Source organism: Dromaius novaehollandiae, chromosome 13, assembly GCF_036370855.1.
Source record: "Dromaius novaehollandiae isolate bDroNov1 chromosome 13, bDroNov1.hap1, whole genome shotgun sequence".
Classification (NCBI taxonomy): Eukaryota; Metazoa; Chordata; class Aves; order Casuariiformes; family Dromaiidae; genus Dromaius; species Dromaius novaehollandiae.
In genome coordinates, this window is record NC_088110.1 from 18,787,184 (window position 1) to 18,804,300 (window position 17,117).

At 44.5% G+C, this 17,117-nt stretch overlaps 1 protein-coding gene across 3 annotated transcripts in view; it reads right to left on the bottom strand.

Annotated features, from left to right (window-relative positions):
- The window catches only part of MAF (MAF bZIP transcription factor), a 190,183-nt gene that overhangs the window by 162,953 nt on the left and 10,113 nt on the right, over positions 1-17,117 (bottom strand). For all 3 annotated transcript variants that reach the window (XM_064519736.1, XM_064519737.1, XM_064519735.1), the window contains one exon: positions 15,045-15,112. In XM_064519736.1, the coding sequence (XP_064375806.1) occupies positions 15,079-15,112 (34 nt within the window). In that variant the 3' untranslated portion in view covers positions 15,045-15,078. The remainder of the gene's footprint in view (positions 1-15,044; positions 15,113-17,117) is intronic.

The following is a 17,117-nucleotide window of genomic DNA, read 5'->3' on the forward strand; positions in this document are numbered from 1 at the left end:
AGCCTCTCTTTACACTAGGAAATTCATACAACTATGCAAGAAACTTTGCCTGCATCTTTTTTGTAGGCAATTTTCAGCTTTCAACATAGAGCTGTTATATCAGCTTCAGAGTCAGTCAAGATTTTCCAGCAACTACATCCGGCACACTCCCTGCTAGGTCCCAAATGTTGTGCAGAAGACATGGAGAAAGACATACCAACAATGGACCAAGAGGTACAAAGCTGCCCGAGTGCTCTTTGCGAGGTCAAAGCTGCTGGTGCTGCTCCAAAGAGGAGGCTGAGAGCAACGATGGCTGGTAGGAGCCACAGGAGAGGGAAGGAGGTAGGCACAGCAGGGAGGAGAAAACCAAGACATGGGAGCTCCCCTGGCACCAAAACAGCTTGCCATTGCCCTGCACTGGTACCTTCTCACTGAGGTGAGAGGCATGAGCCAAATGGGCATCCACAAGCTTGGGTACAAGCCCTCTTTTCACACCATGACCTCCAAAGGTCAGACAATTTTACAGGAGTAAATCTTGCCACAGCATTCAGACACAATATACATGAACTACATCTTAGCACAGAAGTGCAATGTCCCTTTCACGTGTGTGCATGGAGAGAGGGAAGGAGAAAGAAAGAAGCAACCACTAGGTACCTCCAAAATGACAGAGTGCAATAGGGCTTGGACAGTGGGATGACGCCCACATAGTCAAGAGGTACTTAACGAGCGCGGGGCTTGCTCGGGCTCTCCCTTCGGCACAATAACAGCACCCCCTAGCACTACACCGGAGTACCGATTTTGCTGCGCTGCAGAGAGCATGACTAATTAGTCACCACCACGTCTTCCCACGACTACTTGGAAGTCGCTCACCCAGGCACAGACAAGCCCTGAGCAAGCCGTGGTAGCCTGAGAAAAGCTGAGCCTGAGGTGTAAACGACTATGAATATGATACAGTTAATTTAATTGGGTTGTCCATCCTTGATATTTGAAAAGTCCCTTTTAAATGTTACCATTTTTTTTTTTTTTAAAAAAACCAACTGAGTTATTATTTTCTCCCGAACTCCATTTCCATTTTAATGCTGATGTTCAAATTGAGTGAAGGTAAAATTCTCACAATAATATACCATCCTTCCGAACAACTTATTTCCTTTTGGTGCAGTTTCAAACAGATAGAGCTGTAATGGCCAAAATAAATTTTATCCCAGAAATGCAGAAAGCTAAAAACTTAAGCTTAACTTATAAACCTTTTTTAAAAGAGACAAAATCATGCCAGCCTTATCACCATGACAGTCACAGTTGTTTCGATTTATTATGCAATGGTAATCAGGCTACACAGTAAATTTGCTATACTAATGCATTAATCACTTTGTAAAGAAAAATGAACTCCTGTAAGGAAGACAATACATTTTTCTCTCTCTTCTCCTCTTGGTAAAAATTAGTCCCTAATCCCATTCTTTAGAGAGAGAAGCACATATTTTCACTTCTGCTGCTACATCTCTGATTTGAGCCAATGGCTCAGCAAGGTCACTATCATCTTACATCCTACATAATGAGCTACACAAGTATTTCTCAAAGAGCTCCTTTTTTAGAGATTGAAAATATTTAGGCTAAAATGTCTACTTGACTTGTTAGCTGTTTTTCCTGACTCTGCATACTCTTTCATTGTGTACATAGAGTTTATACATTTGGATGAAACAACTTTTTAAGTATGATCCATGACTGAGACAGATCACTGAGGGGATACGGATTTCCAAAAAGGTCACGTTTTGCTGTGCAAAACTGAGGTGGAATCTTGGATGAGGCAAAAGAGATGGCATCTTGGATATCTGTATTAAGAAGAGACACTTTTTCTTCACAGAGTTTTTAACTTCCCCTCACAAAGCGATATGCATGCAAATCCCCCAATTTTCAGATCTGTGACCCCCGGGAATGCTTTGACTTACAGCTCCCAAAGGAACAAACGTACCTTTGCTGTTGTCCATTCTCTACCTAGAGACTCCTCCAAGGTTGATCAGATGAACTTCCTTTACAGAGGCAACCCAGAGAAGCAAAGGACACCATTTTATTTGCACTTTGGGCTAGGTTGTTATGTACATCATGGAAGGGACAACAGCATAGGCTGTGCTTATGGCTGTCCTTCCTCCAGCCACAGTCCCGGCACTCCCAGGTGAACCACGCTCCCACTGACTTGCGTTACAGGTGTTGGTGCTAACTGGTAACGCTATGGATGTCACAGCTGGTGGTCATGCTGTTAGACCATATTCAAATACACATGAATAAGGTCCACCCTGACTAGACTGCAGCTCATAGGCAAGGGTGACTGCCATACCAAATTCAGATTTCTCCACCATAAAGTTTATTGCTCTCTGCCTTCACCGGTACAGTTCCCCTACGGGAATGGTACAGCTTCAGAGCAGGCATGGCTTGGGATTCAGGTGACCTGCTTCCCTACCTAAATCCACTAGGTGCCTTAGGTAAATCACTTTCTGTAATATGAGGATAATGACACTGACCTCCACAATAAAGTTCCTGGAGATTTAAAAGCTGAAAACAGCTCCCCAAGAGCGGGCTATTATTATTAAGTGGTGTGCAGCTATCCCGACAGTGGCTGACACAAGCTCCGCAAGGGCACTGCTGCGTGTTAAACCACCCTTCAGAAGCTAAGACACCTCGTAAGCAGCGCCAGAGACCCTTTTTCTGGAATAAGTTCAAGCCATTGATAGTGGAAACAGTCACCATCTCATCTCCAGAAGTGGTGCCTGAACTATAAAGGCGAGGTGGCAGTTTATGCCATTTACAGCCCTTTTAACATCTTTCAAGGCAGGGCTTTTGATAAGGCTTAAATCAGGACACCAGAATTTTGCAGGAGTTAAAAACCACCTCCGAGATGCTTCCTGGTATACTGCCATGCTGGTTAACCCAGCTCTGGGGCAGCTTGTAACAGCACACCCTTGACCAGAAGTCCCTCAAAAATATTTTCTTGCAAGTAAATACTTTTGATTCTCTCCAAGACATCTCCCCCAGGCAAGACCCAACCAGAAAAGCAGAATTAGAAGGCCCCATTTCCCCTTGCCTTCCTGTGAAGACCAAGTGAATGTCCATTGAAAGGACCCTAACGCCATTGTCAACTTTTAAAAAAGGAACCTAGAGCCTACCCCTATGCCCAGGTCTCTGCAGATGGCCAAAAAAATCCTCTTTGGCCCATCTTCATCTGTGGCACTTCGGAATAACTTGTTTCGGCCACAAGGTAAAGGCTGGACCTACCCAAATGTATGTCAAAGCAGGAAGCTTTTGAAGCACCAGAGCTGACTGGCAATGCCACCAGAGGTGAAACCCTGCGCACAGGTGGCCATAGCTGCCTGAAAGCTGTTGAAATTGATGAAACTCATGTGCCAAAATCTCCTCTGCTTTGAAAATGTCCCCCTTGGTGTTACTGGCTACAAGGAAGGGGCTGCATCCGAAAGGGTACAAACGCTCCATCACCTTGCCGCAGCTGGCTGGACCAGGCGTTTACTGACTCAGCCACGTCTCGTGCGTCCTCAGGACGGGATAAAGGAATGCAGAGGAAAAGAAGGAAGGGTGGAAGAAGAGGAGGAAGGATGGAAGGGAGGAAGGAGACTCTTTCACGGAGACTGTACGGAGAAGAAAAATGGAAGAGAACAGAAAATTTGGAATTCCTCCGAAAGCACTCACTCTGTCCAAATGCCAGGGCTCCGGTTAGCCTTTCTCCTTGACGACACAAAGTGCTACCATGGACAAACTCAATGATCACATATTATAAAATAAACACTATCAGCTATACTTTTATATATATAAATTATATAACTTCAGTATCATGATTTACCTTTGCTGAAAACATATTTCACACCCTCACCCTCCCCCCCCCCCAAAAAAAATCACTGCACATTGCACTGCAGTGTCACTGTAGCATCGCTGTTAGGAGAGCAAATCTGTGCGGAGGCTGCAGTTAACTCACGCGGGTAAAGAACTGCTCCCTCCCCTCCATCCCGCAGGAAAAAAAAAAATTATCAGCGTAAGAATTAAGTTATTCCTCTTTCAGCTGTTGTGAAGCCTCAAGGCAGCATCCTAACAGCCCTTTTCAACACAGGTAAATTGAATTGCAGCAAGTTTACTGTGTGCAGACTCCTCAGACAAGATATTCAATAACAGAGCCATGACCATAACCTACGAAGAAAGGCTGGAAAACACGGGCTTGTTTAGTCTAGAGGGAAGAAGGCTGCAGCAAGACATAACAACAGTCTTCAAGTATGCACAGGGTCAGCGACAGAGGCACCGCGCGCTGCTCTCCGCGCCGAGGCGACCAGGACGAGCCGGGAGGGACTCGCGCCGCGGCAAACACGGCCCCGGCGAGACGGCGGCAGGCGCTTTGGAGAAGCGACGGTGGCCAAGGGGTCCTCAGGGGAGGCTGTGGGCTCTCCACGGAGGGCTTTAAAAGCAGGTTATGCTAATATCTGTCAGGAATAACATCAGCCTGGCTGACCCTGCCCGCTGGTGCGGGATGGATTACGCGGCCTCTGGAGACTCCCTTTAACCCTATTGGCCTTCTGGTTCAGCACGCAGAGCCCCCAAGGGTACTCTGCCCCCCTGAAGCCCACGCTTCTCCCTTATCTACTCATGATTTCTTCCCTCCGCCCAGTTACTGGGTTTGGGCTGCGCTCATGCTAATGAAAGAGCCTTTGGGACCTTAGCACCAGCCTGAACTGCTAAAATCCGACACCTGATTCTCATGCAAATAAGTAAGCGAATGGGAGGGTGGTTGGTGTAAGAATGTAAGAGTTTGGGCCAAAGACTGAGGATTGCTTTCAAATGAATTGTGCTAAAAAATGTAAATAATTCTAAAATTTCGGGTGGATTATCCTGGCATCTTCGTGGGTATGCGGCTTTCTGCTGCTTACATAAGAGGAATTAAAGGCATGCAAAGCTGGTCTCCGACACTTTTAAAAACCTTCCGATGGCTGAGAAGACCCCTCTAAGGGGTTTGGACTGAAATGGCTAAGATAGCTGTTTAAATTCATTCTGAGCAGGCCATGTTTCTTCTCCTGCTGCCCCCCTTCTCCACCGCCAATTTTTTCTCTCCTGGGAACTGGAGGACAGAGGATAGGGCAATGGGATTACCCCGCAGCATCCCTCTTCCCTGTGTCCCCCGCGCGAGCACCCCAAGCGCTCAGCAGGACCATCCCTGGATACCCTCCTCGTCCTGCGTTTACACTGCTTGTACCACGGCGCGGCTCTGATCCAGGGGCAGGGCCCTCCGGCACTACAAAAATCGCAATTGTAGATCACAATTTTGGAGAAAGACACCCACTCTTCACCCTTCTGCTGCAGGTGCCCGTTGCACCCACAGGCAGCGGTCCCCTGTCCCGCACCAGGACACGTGGCGAGGGCACGAACACCCTGGGGTGGGATTGCTCCCTGCAGCAGGGCAAGCATCGCCGGAGAGCCTCTCCGTGCAGTGGCAAGCACCTGGCTTTTTCTCCCCTTTTCTTTCTGTTGCTGTCAAGCTTTAACAGCCTGCACACCAGCTCTTCAACCGTTCACCCCATGGCCTGTGCAGACAAGTCCCCGTGCGATGCTGAGCACCGCCACGCGGGGCTCTTGGGGACCTCTTGGGGCTGCCCAGCAGAAGCCGCTGAGATCCCGTCACGAGCAAAAAGTGCCGTCCCTCTGCCACAGGCATGCAGGAGGGTCTCAGCCCCGAGCTGACCTGAACACCAGCACGGCCAAAGAGAAGCCCCGTGTGGAGTGGCAAAGCACCCTTTGCTTTTCCGCTGTGCCCTTCGCCCCCGCGACGCTGCCTCCTCCACAAAACGACGTTCCACCTCCACGTCCCAAAACGAAAGGCCAGCTCCAAAATCTGCTGATCTGAGAGATCTGTGCAAAGCCCCCAGGCCCAGCAGGCCGGGCGCTCGGCAGCGACGTACTGCCGAGGACGAGGGAGCCTTCAAAGGCACCTTCCAATGCGCAGAGCTTGCTACGGGGGGAAGGAGAGGGTTTTGGCAGGGGGAATGGCTTGCTTGTTTGGATTAGATTCAGTATTAAACATGTAAGGCTTCAACAACTGCAAAAAAGTCCCTCTAAGAAAACCCCAACTCCTCTCCCCCTCTAGCCTCCCCAGCTTAATATCTTCCAAACCTTTTCTGCCCTCTGTGCCACGGCAGTGCCTCGTATCCACCTCTTCGGTGCGTTCCCTCGCAGAGCTAGAGCGCTTGCTTCACCAGCTAAATTAGCTTTCCTGATTGCAAGTTGGGAAAACTAAAAGTGTATGATAAATTGTAAGAAATGCTTAAACGGATGATATTCCAATAAATAATTCTTGTGCGTCATTTGAAAACCATTAGGTAGTTGGAGTGATGACTGATTGAACACTTCCTATTTAGTTTATCTGTGATAACATGTTATATAACCTCAAGACATCATATTAAGTACAATCTGAGCTAAACCCTTCATTTGAAAATAATTGCAAAACTTGAGAGGCTTTTTTTCCCCTTTTTCCTTTTAAAAAAGATTTAATTAAAAACACAAGATGAAATAAATATTTTAGGCAACCAGCAACAAAATGGGAAAATACCATGTGTTTGGAGTTTTAGTGCCCTCTGAGTGCTGGAATTTATTTGCAGCAAGCAGAAAATAGACAGCAAGCATAAAAATTCAGCAGATTCCCGCTAGTAAAATTATTTATCAAGCTAACAAGGGAGGAACCCTTCTAGTAGCAACAAGCCAGCAAGGAAAAGACGTGCCTTTATATTTTACCTTTGGGTTAGCACACCAGTAAAAATGCCAACTGACAAGCACTTCACATAAACATTTCTTTCTAAATGAGCTGCCTTGTTAGAAAAAAATCTAAGCAAAGGAGTGCTACAGTCAACAGACAGAGAAACCCAGGATGAATACTACATTGCTCCGTATTACAGAAAAATATAAATAAAGACATAAAAATAATGTGGATGCATAAATGACTTTAATAAATTAACACTTCATTTTGTATTTAAAGTAACTACTCAAGCTATAAATCTATCTTAGCTTCAATTCTACAATGAGAGCATAGATCCCAGTAATGTATTATTTAGATCTGTCTTACCTCTGGAACTATATGTATACATACATACATATATATAAATATATATATATATAAGCATTCACTGTGCTGTTGTTAGCTGCTCTACTCAAGCCCCATTGCAATATTTATCATATATTTATTTTATGACTGAAACCCTGAAGTCAGTTTTACAGTTTAGTTTAACGACACCAAACTTTGATTATAAATTATAAGTGGCTTTATTGCAGCCTGAAGAGGCAAAAATTTGGAGGCACTCGATTGCCTGATCCCAATTAAATGTTAAAGAAATAGTAAAGTGACAGACATCCGCCGAGTAGCTGTGCCCTAAAGAGAACGGCGGACGTCTCCCGTCGGCTGTACGGCGGGGCTGCGCCCTCCGAGCAGCTCTTCGCTGGAAAGAGCGTTTGACAATTGTCAGCAGGCTTTAAAACAAAACCAAACTAAATCAAAGCAAACAACAAAAAAACCCACCCAAGGACCTTTCTTTTACTATTAGTATTTTCATTGCAGGAAAAAATAGCTCGTGGGAGGGCTGGGGGCAAAATCAGCCGCGGCGCTTGGCCTGATTCTGCAACTCAGGAAGCAAAACCAATGTGGACAAAGGAGATAAAAGGAAAGTTTTACACTAAATCAAGTGTTAGAGGGAAGCACAGGTCTGAGTGGCCCTTCTGACTGGTCTCAGATGATTTTCTGGCCATAATTATAAGCCATTACCGCCCGCAGAACTCCGAAGGAAGGCAAGAAACATGGGAAAAGGTTAAAAAAAAATTGAAAAAAAGAGAAAAAAGCACATTCTTTCCCCAGCTTGTGCTCCACGCCCAGCCTGGCATTTTCTCGCCTCTGCAGCAGCTCACGGCGCAGGCAGGGACCGCCAAGGCTCCCACTCGCCGCTGCCGGGGCCACGAGTCCCCGCTCCGCGCCCGGCCGTGCCCGCGGGAGCCGCCGGCCTTTGGGGCGCACGGCACACTGGAACGCGCTGGCATTGCCTCCCCGCTGAGGGACCACGTTAATATGAGTATTTGTCTGTAGGGAACAACCGCTTTGGAGAAGCGAGCACAACATTATGGGCAAGACGTCAGCAATAATCACAAAAAAGGAGAGAGAGAAACATTGCTGATGTAAACCATGAAATAAATAATATATGTCAACTTTTATGTTTCTCGCCTTTGATCTGGGTACAGCTGACATTAAGTCCAGGAACTGATACCTTTTTAGCTGAGGAGACACAAGATGTCAAGTTGTATTTTTGAGTGCAAGGCCAACATGTGCAAACAAAGCCGGAAGAGTTGAAGAAATGAGTACAACAGAAAACACCGAGATTATCTCTTGTCACGGCAAAGAAAGTGATAGGCGTTTCCATGGAAGCTGAGTGGTTAATATAATGCTGTCTTCAGTTTCCCAATTCTCTCCTTATTAGAATATAATTTGGGGCCAAGTGATATGGAAATCAGCTCTTGCTGAGCACAGAAAGGGAGCGCTACAGGCAGAGCCGATGCGGAACGAGATCTGGGGCCTGTACGCACTTGTGTACTCCTCCTCCCCTGGTCCCAGCCTGCCTGGTCGCACCTCTGCAGCGAAGCTGTTTGAAACTGGAAGTTGTTTGGAAGCCAACGTGAAAGCGCCCATGAAAAGGCAGGAGGTTAAAATCCTACCGGACTCTGCTCCCGCTGCACCACAGCAACCTGGAACATCTCCACACTCTTGCCTTGGCCACAGTGGATGCGAGCCAGCCCGTTTCGTGCCTGCTTTTTGCCAACGCCAGCCCTCTGGCCCTGACCCACATCTGGAGTCATTCCCTTAGCACCACCCAGGTCCCCAGCAGCAGGATTGGGCCCTAGATGTTTAAGCTGGGGTTGGAAAGAGCTAGGTGGGTTGTTCCCAGCCATACTTACTGCTGCTAAAACTACAGACGGAAAATAACAGGCGTGAAGGAAAAATGGCACGTGAGATTTTCCCCTTTTTAAAAAAAAAAAGAAACGTGCTCATCTCATCTACCCGGCCTTCCCCGCGTCGCAGCCCTGCCGCGTGGCCGAGGCCACCTCAGCTGCCAGCAATGCCCACGCCGCTGCCCAGCGCGGCCCGCGGCACCCGGCCTCCCGCTCGCAGGCCCTGTTTGTTAATAGCAGCGTCGCCGTAGAGCACGCGGAGCAGATTTCCTCGGCTTAGCTGAGGCCTTGGTCCCGCTGTCGCCGGCGGGCTCGTCCGCATGCCGAAGGGCCGGGGGAGCCGGGCTCCCGACGCCAATGCCGCCGCACAATGCCGCCGCAGGACAGGGAGCCAGCTATTTAATTACCCATCACTGCTAACAAAGGCCCTCTTTATTTTGATTAACTTTGAGGGAAGGAGGTGCCCTGCCATCGGAGTATGTTTAAATAATTGCTCAACGCAGAATAACACGCCTGGAACCACAAAAAGAGGGGGAGAGGAGGGAAGAAAGAAGAGACACAAACTCGGTCTTCCTTCCCAATTTAAACCACAAATGACCTCCGGGTCAATTTTTCAGAGTATCGCAGATCAATTCAATTCTCACCTCCGCTGCCTACCTGCTAGCAGATGAACCCACGGCGCCTTCCAACAGACTGAAATGACTAAAAGGAAATCGCATTTAGCTGCATCTGAATAACCATGGTTATTAGATGGTGCGTGCAGGGGAAAAATTACCATTTCCCTTCTCCTTCTCCTCCTTTTGATTGTCATTCTCACCTCACTGGTGATTAAGATGTAGGATGCTCTTGCAGATTGTTAATTAGGTGTTAATATCTGCAAGGGGCCACAGCAAGCTTCTCCACCTGAGGTCATTTCTCAGAAGTCAGGCTGTCTCCAGTGACAGTACCTGTAATTCCCAGAGCTAGTTTGATTCCCACTCAACAGCTGGAGCTAGTGTTTCTTTCATGTCTGGTTTCATTTCCTATCTGAAATTATATGAGTGCTAATATCTTTATTATCTTTCCTGTAGAAGTGCAATGCTTGAGCATGGCGCAGCGTGTTGTTCATAGGCTTTTTTATTCTTCTCTTTTTTTTTTTAAACCAACGCATTTTCAAAACATTTCCAGCAAAAATCGTTATGGTTAGCAAATTTATAGCTGAGGACTCCATTACAGATCTGGGGGTAGAAGGTAGGAGGGAAACAGTAATAATTTGGGGACAGAGGAAAAGCAAAGCAAAGCTGCACAACTGCTGAATGATAATAGCTCAGATCTTGGCAAATAAATATAATGGCAGTGACAGGAAGGGGAAGAATCACAAGGACAGTGTGGCCTCTGTATGTCTTGGCAGGTGCACAAGAGTTTATCTATATATGTGTGTGCACATATAGGTAGCAGGGATGTATACACTGCACTTAAGCGAGAGAGAGTGAGAGATGGGGCACATAACTGAAGCACGATTTTGCTTATATTTTGAACGATTCAAAATCTGGGTGAAACGAGGATACTTTTAATTCAGAACATTTCCAACTATTAAAGAACGTGATGTTTGTATTTGTGGCCTGGTGCACTCGGGAGACTAAATCCTCACCCAGACCCAAGTCCCAACCCTACAGACCACAAAACTTCGACTCCGAGACCTTCTGCGACTCTCCAAGTGCTGATGTGAAGCACAAGTGATTTTTCATCCAAGGTTACAAAATAAGGTAAACGGCAAGTACTTCAATACACCAGCTTTCATTAGACGGTTTCAAGGAACATTACAGATTTTTTTTTTAAACTCACACAAAAGCCTAGAAGGTAAGAATTAATTATCTAGTTTTATAACTGTGTAAACTGAGATATAAAGAGATCAACGGTAACAGACCTTTAGAGGAAACGTAAGATAACAAGTTTAAAGTATGCGTGTGCTTCAGTATTTTGCTGAATCAAGAATGAAATAACTGGGTCAAAGTCTCACAAGTGAGTCAGACTGTGACTCCCAACTCCCAGTTTCTTCCCTCCCTGAACATTGGGGCTATATGTGGAAGCCTGAAGCAATTTTATAAGAGAGATGCTAAATCAGTACTTTTCCTGTCTCATCCATCTCCCGTATTTTGGTAAAGCGTGACTCATTTGGTAAATGGCACAAATTGGAAAAGCCAAGGAATGTTCTAAAAATACTTTAATTATTTTTTTAGCCCTTAACTTAAAATCTTCTATTAGAACTAAATGACAGCAAAAACTACATCAATGGAAAAAGATTTTAGAATTTATTCTAAGCATAGGGAAAACTATTAAATTGACTTTGCTGGGAATTTCTGGGGGTAAGAGCTGTCAAATAAGGCATACGCCTTCTCTTTGTTCATGAAGACTCAAGATGTTTTCATACTTCAAATTCATAGGAGTGAGCTAGAAAGGAGTTTCAGACATAGTGAAAGTCTGCATTTTATAAATACTAGAGAACACTTTCTTATCTATGTAAAATGACCTGTAAATTGTACAAGATGAGTTTGGGGAGAGGAAAGTGAGGGAGACAGGTTACCATTAATTTCTTAGCAAAAATAACGTATTAACTCCCATTTGAAATAAAAGATTTCCATTTAGACTTAACATAGCACATCTGCTTGAAAAATGTATACATGGTTACCATCGACTTCAGTGGGAAGCTTGCCAACAATATTTCAGGGAAGTTATCTTCAATCAACTTCAAAAAATAAAGACATTTTAAAGGCAGTGCTAATTCAACACGGGAAAGTTAAAAATAACTCACTCACACACAGAGAAATTTGATTTTCGCAATGCTTAGGTTCATTTTCAATTTTATCAGATATATGGCCTTAGGATAAAACTTAGTCAATAAGGTCTAGCTTGCAGTGAAGCCTGGCAGTTTGACATCACAGGCTGTAAAGAAATATGATGTCACAAACAACAGTCTGACTTGATTGTACATCAAAAATGCACGAGAACAGCCTGAGAAAGCAAAAGGTCTTGTACCAAACACAAATCTCTTTAAAAAATGTATGTGCGAATGCAGGAGCAGCAGTGAAAAGTAAGTGAATGTATATTTTAAGATTGCTATGATTTCCCTTGTGTGAAAGGTCTTAGAGGTAAACTGAAAAAGGAACAGAAAACATATTTCTGTTCTTTACTGCTCCTTATTCTCTCCTTAGTTTTAGGGCTCATCCATATGGGGAAATTATGTCGTAAAACTATACCGCAGTGCTATCCATTCCCTGGGTGGACAATCTTACTCTAGAATAAGAGTGGATTTTCCTGGTTAGTTTATTTTATTCTGTAAGTGGCTTAAGCTATACCGGGGAAAAAAAAAATCCACTCTTACTCCAGAACAAGAACATCCATCCAGGGAATTCTACCAGCACAGCTACCGCAGTATGAATTCATATCTTGCTTTTTATTAGTACGCCTTCCCCTGTAGACATCCGCGTTGTGATGGAAGTCTAGGCACCAAGAATTCAATGGGAATTTCATCAACGCCGGCAGCGGGGCCGGGAGTCTGCCCAGGACCTTTCCTGCTCACTTGAGATGCAGCTAAAATGCAGTTCAGATTCCAGGGTCCCTCATTTCCCTCAGACCACCCCACAGGTCCTTCAAGGACCCTGCCTTTTATTCGAAGACTAAAACATGAAAAAAACAGTGATAAAAACAACCAAATTTTTTTCTTGCACTTCATTTTTTAAGAGAAAGCCTGGCTATAGTTTTTTATGTCAGAACCATATTCTGCTTTCCAACAATACCACACCAATGTCATGAAATAATTAGGCATTCAGTGCAATATATTATTTCTGCTAGTTCCATAGTGTTGGAATGTGGAAAAGCTCTTCTGCACCAAACAATGCACACTGAAGTGGTAGAAAAATAGGTATCAAATATGGCTGGGGTTATGTATGCGTCGTGCGGGACGCTGGCCAGAGTTACTAGGAGTTCTGCACGTGCAATAAGCCAATATATGGCCCTTGGAAATTAATAGCTGCCTTATAAAATACCACAGTGTATCCTTGCTGGTATTTTATGAGATAGCAACTAGTTTTGCTATTGATATAACAGTGTATATCATAAACACAATTTTCATCCTGCCGTGCTTACTCTGAAAACTCCCAGTAATCCCCACAGGCTCAAATGCACGGAGTGACACCCACGACTCACACCCACAAGTCCTGCTGCCGACTGACCCAACAGAGACGTTACGGTGACAGTGTCTTAACCAACAACCACCAAATATTCCTGTCACACTCATAAAGTGAACTGCCTCGAAATGCTAAAAGTATGCCAGAAATAACATAATTCCTTCGAAGGAGTCAGGTTAGTAAGTCAGACCGTGGAGACTACTGTCCACTACTATAAATGTACAGTCTTAAACTCCCTTAACCAAACCACCTCCATGAATATCAACTAAGCAGGCCTCCAGAGAGTATGAAGTATTGGAGTTTTCATATCTAAGCTTATTATTCCTAATATCACAGAGACACTTCCCTGAATTGTCCTTCTCCTTCCCAAATTCCCCCTCTGACCAGATGTCTTTCTCTTTCTTGCTTTCACCTGTCAATCATGTTCACAGCTGAAATTTGATTTCTCTCCCAACAGTAACCTTAGATGAAATATTACCATAGGGGTCAGAACTGTCTGAACCTTGCCATAAAAGTTCGTTAACCCTTCCAAGACCCAATCGCTATTTGCTTAAAAGTAACGAATTTTGTCGCTGTTTTTCTCAATAATACCGGACAGCATAATCACAAAATATTGGAAGGACGGAGCAATGAATTGTCCCAGAGAGCAGCAGGCTAGGCAAGTCCTGAGATCGCAAGTGTACATCAGGGAGAAAGCTTTTGCTTTTTTAATATGTGGATAGCAAAGATTTACATTGCTTATATAATTTATCTAAATATAATAATTGCATACATAAATTATAAGACTCAGGCAAGCTTTCCTCTCAGATTACTGAAATTAGAGCACTTCCACCAGAAGCAAGGTGATGGAGTATGTGTTGTACTTTTGGAACGAAAATGTAGTTACTTCAGCTTAATCAAAATACATCTCTGTTCTCATAAAAAGTGCATTACACTTTAAGCCCTCCCCAAAACCAAGTGGTCTGATTTCTGCCTCATTTTCAGTGGTGTAACATAGAAAAAACTGCACAGCAAGCAAAAACATTACACTAGGTGTAACTCAGGGAAGTGAGGAGCGAGTTGGGCCCAGAACAACCTCTTAGGAGCTACCTGAGCAACCTCCTCCTGTAGGCAAAAGCTCCTCCTGGTGCTATTCAATGCAGAGTCGAGGGCACTGGTTACCACTTCTGCGCCCTGACTCAAACTTTAAATTAAAAAAAAAAGCTGAATTCTGCGAGCTAGTGCAATACGGGAGTTTTTTTTATAACAGCATTGCCTGTCGATCAAAATGTGGTAAGCTGCATGGCAGTCTGTATTCTTAACTAAGATAGGATGTTTCTTAATAAAAGTGGCACAGGAATCTCTCCCATTGCAACCTTGAAGCTCATTTAAACCACTTAGTATCTTCTACAGTTGAGGTCAATAAAAATCAGATTCCATGGGAAAAAAAAAAAATGCCCGTTTGAATCAAGCAGGGGAAGCGACTAAAAGTTGAATCCCCGTATTGTCATTAATGACATGTATTTTGTCAGTGTTGACAGGCTGAAAGAACATGAATTTCAAGAGGAAAACCGTGCTGTGAATTAGAGACTAGTGTAAATTTTAAGTGCGGAAGTTATCGAACACAGGCTCCTGATTTTCACCAAGATCTGAGAGACATCTTCAGAAGACCCATCCTTAATCCCCGTAGCTGGTGTCTGAACGCTAGCATTTGAAGAAAAAGAAAGAAAACATTTGCAAAGGATCACGTATGAGCGGTGGGACACGGCAGAGCTGCCTGGCTGACACCAGCACAAAGCCCGAGAGCGAGCCGGAGCCGAAAGCCGCGGGAACGGCACCAGGCCACCGCCCCGGGTCCCCCGGGCTCCGCCAACGCCCCGCGCGAGCAGCGAGGACAAAGGACCACCACCACCTCCACGGACGTGTGTCAAAGCGCCAGCGAAAATGAAAACATACCTTTTTTTTTTTTGACCTCAGGTGACAGGGATTTTCACATCACCGTTGTAGAAGATTCTCTCGGGTACCTAATTTAGTAAATATATTAAAATAAACCATTATTAAAAGGAATTGTTGACATCGTAAAACATGTCTGTCGTGCCACTATTGTACAGAACAGGACTTTTTATATGCTAAATTAAGCTTAGAAAGTCTCTTGTACTATTAATTAACTGTATTTGAGTGAAGAAGAATTTAACACAGTTTAAAATGAAACATTCTTAGGTTGCACATCTACTCTTTACTTAGCATTAATAACAGGAGACTCTTACTTATCAATTACCTTAGAAAACACGTATTTTTGCCTCAGCAGTGATTATCACCTTCTAAGACATGAAAGCGTGTAGCTTTTTGTATTTTTTTTCTTAATGAAAATTATTAGCTGTGCTAATGTAATTGGCAAAATAATAATCAATTTCTGTACACACTCCATTATTTTCCTGACAGTAGTTTAATAACAGAAGCAGAGCTGTCATTTCTCCCTGCGGTTACTCACACTGTACAAATTCATACTGTCAACATATATTTAAAATCTAATTTAAAAAATTCAACATAGCTAGAATGAAGCTTTGTACAATAAGTGAGATGAGTCAGTGAGTCAATCTATGTTTCTTTAATATGGATATTTTGTTGTGTCTCTTATATTTAACTTTCTCTGTGTATATATAAGTATATACATATATACACACACACATATACACATATTTTCTATAAACTGCCTGCAGGAATGCTTCAGCTTCATCCCTATATTGTCATAGTACAGTGTAATCAGAACAAGAATAAACCACAAGTGCAGCTTTTTTAATAAAAAGAAGCAAGACAAACTGTAGGAGCCTTTTTCAGCATTGTGATTCCAGAACAGCTCTGCAGCTTTTAAAGAAGTCCACGGCACGTTTTGTGCCAGCTCAGTTATCCTTCTTCGATGTGCAGCGCCCTTTCAGCATCGAACCGAAAGGTGTGGCGTGTTTAACTATTCCCTGCATGCCACCTGAAACAACGCTCGCTTGCAGGGGGAGATTTGACATTCGATCATTTTTCCGAAGAAACGCTCCACTCGTGCGTCTCCGCGTGCAGACGCACACGCACACAATCTCGTGCAGCACTTTGCCCGGTGAAGGCTTTTCCTGACAGCTCCTTCGCCTCCCCTGCCGCCCCACCAGTCCCCTCCGAGGGTTTGGAGAAAGGGGACAGCGCTTCTTTAAGTGCAATGCTTGGCATGCTGCCCAGGATCTCTTAAAGCAAATGACTCCTGAAGACCTTTGGTGTCATTTTCCTCAAGATGACCTCTGCTTTCACGCCACCGGTGAATCCATCCTGTTATTAATGCACTCGGCCGGGAGGAGCGGGTATCCAAGCCTCACACCTGAAGAGCATCCAGAAAGTGATGTGGTCAGCCGGCTTTTATCAGTGTCAGCCTTTGAGGAGGACAGCCCTTAGCTAAACCACAGCAATCCACATCGCCGGGCACCTGAAGCAGAAGGCACCGAGCCCGCTCTCGCGGGCGAAGCGCATTGATTCCTCTAGCAGTCTTATTTAGCTATCAGTTTATTAATAAGGAAAGAGTCTAAGAAACGGAGGCCAGAGCCACTAAGCAGATTTATTAATTTAAGAAGGCTGATAACTTTCCTTTAGTTTATCTGCCAGAGTTGGTGCAAGGGAGTTATATTTTAATAAGTTTTCTACTCTATACTGTGTGCTATTTTAAAAGAATTTCACAATAAAGGAAGCTGAAAGACTGTGCTCAGTCTGGAGACTGTATCTAGTATGACATGAATATAGTATTTTAAACAGATTTAATCTTGCAGTATTCCCTCCTCTACAATGACTTTGCAGGAGGAAACCTTATGGAAAGGAAAAATCTGTTCGCCCTGTGCCACAAAACAGTGAATTGCATTGCAGACTCCGGCATCTCCTCCTACATACTAACATGCTTTCAGCAGTGACTCTGGAAGCAGCTGAGTTTCGGGAGCTGGATGCTGCTTGCTTCACATCGGAGCTCCTTTTCGTTGCTGCTTATGTTTCACTGCAACGGCT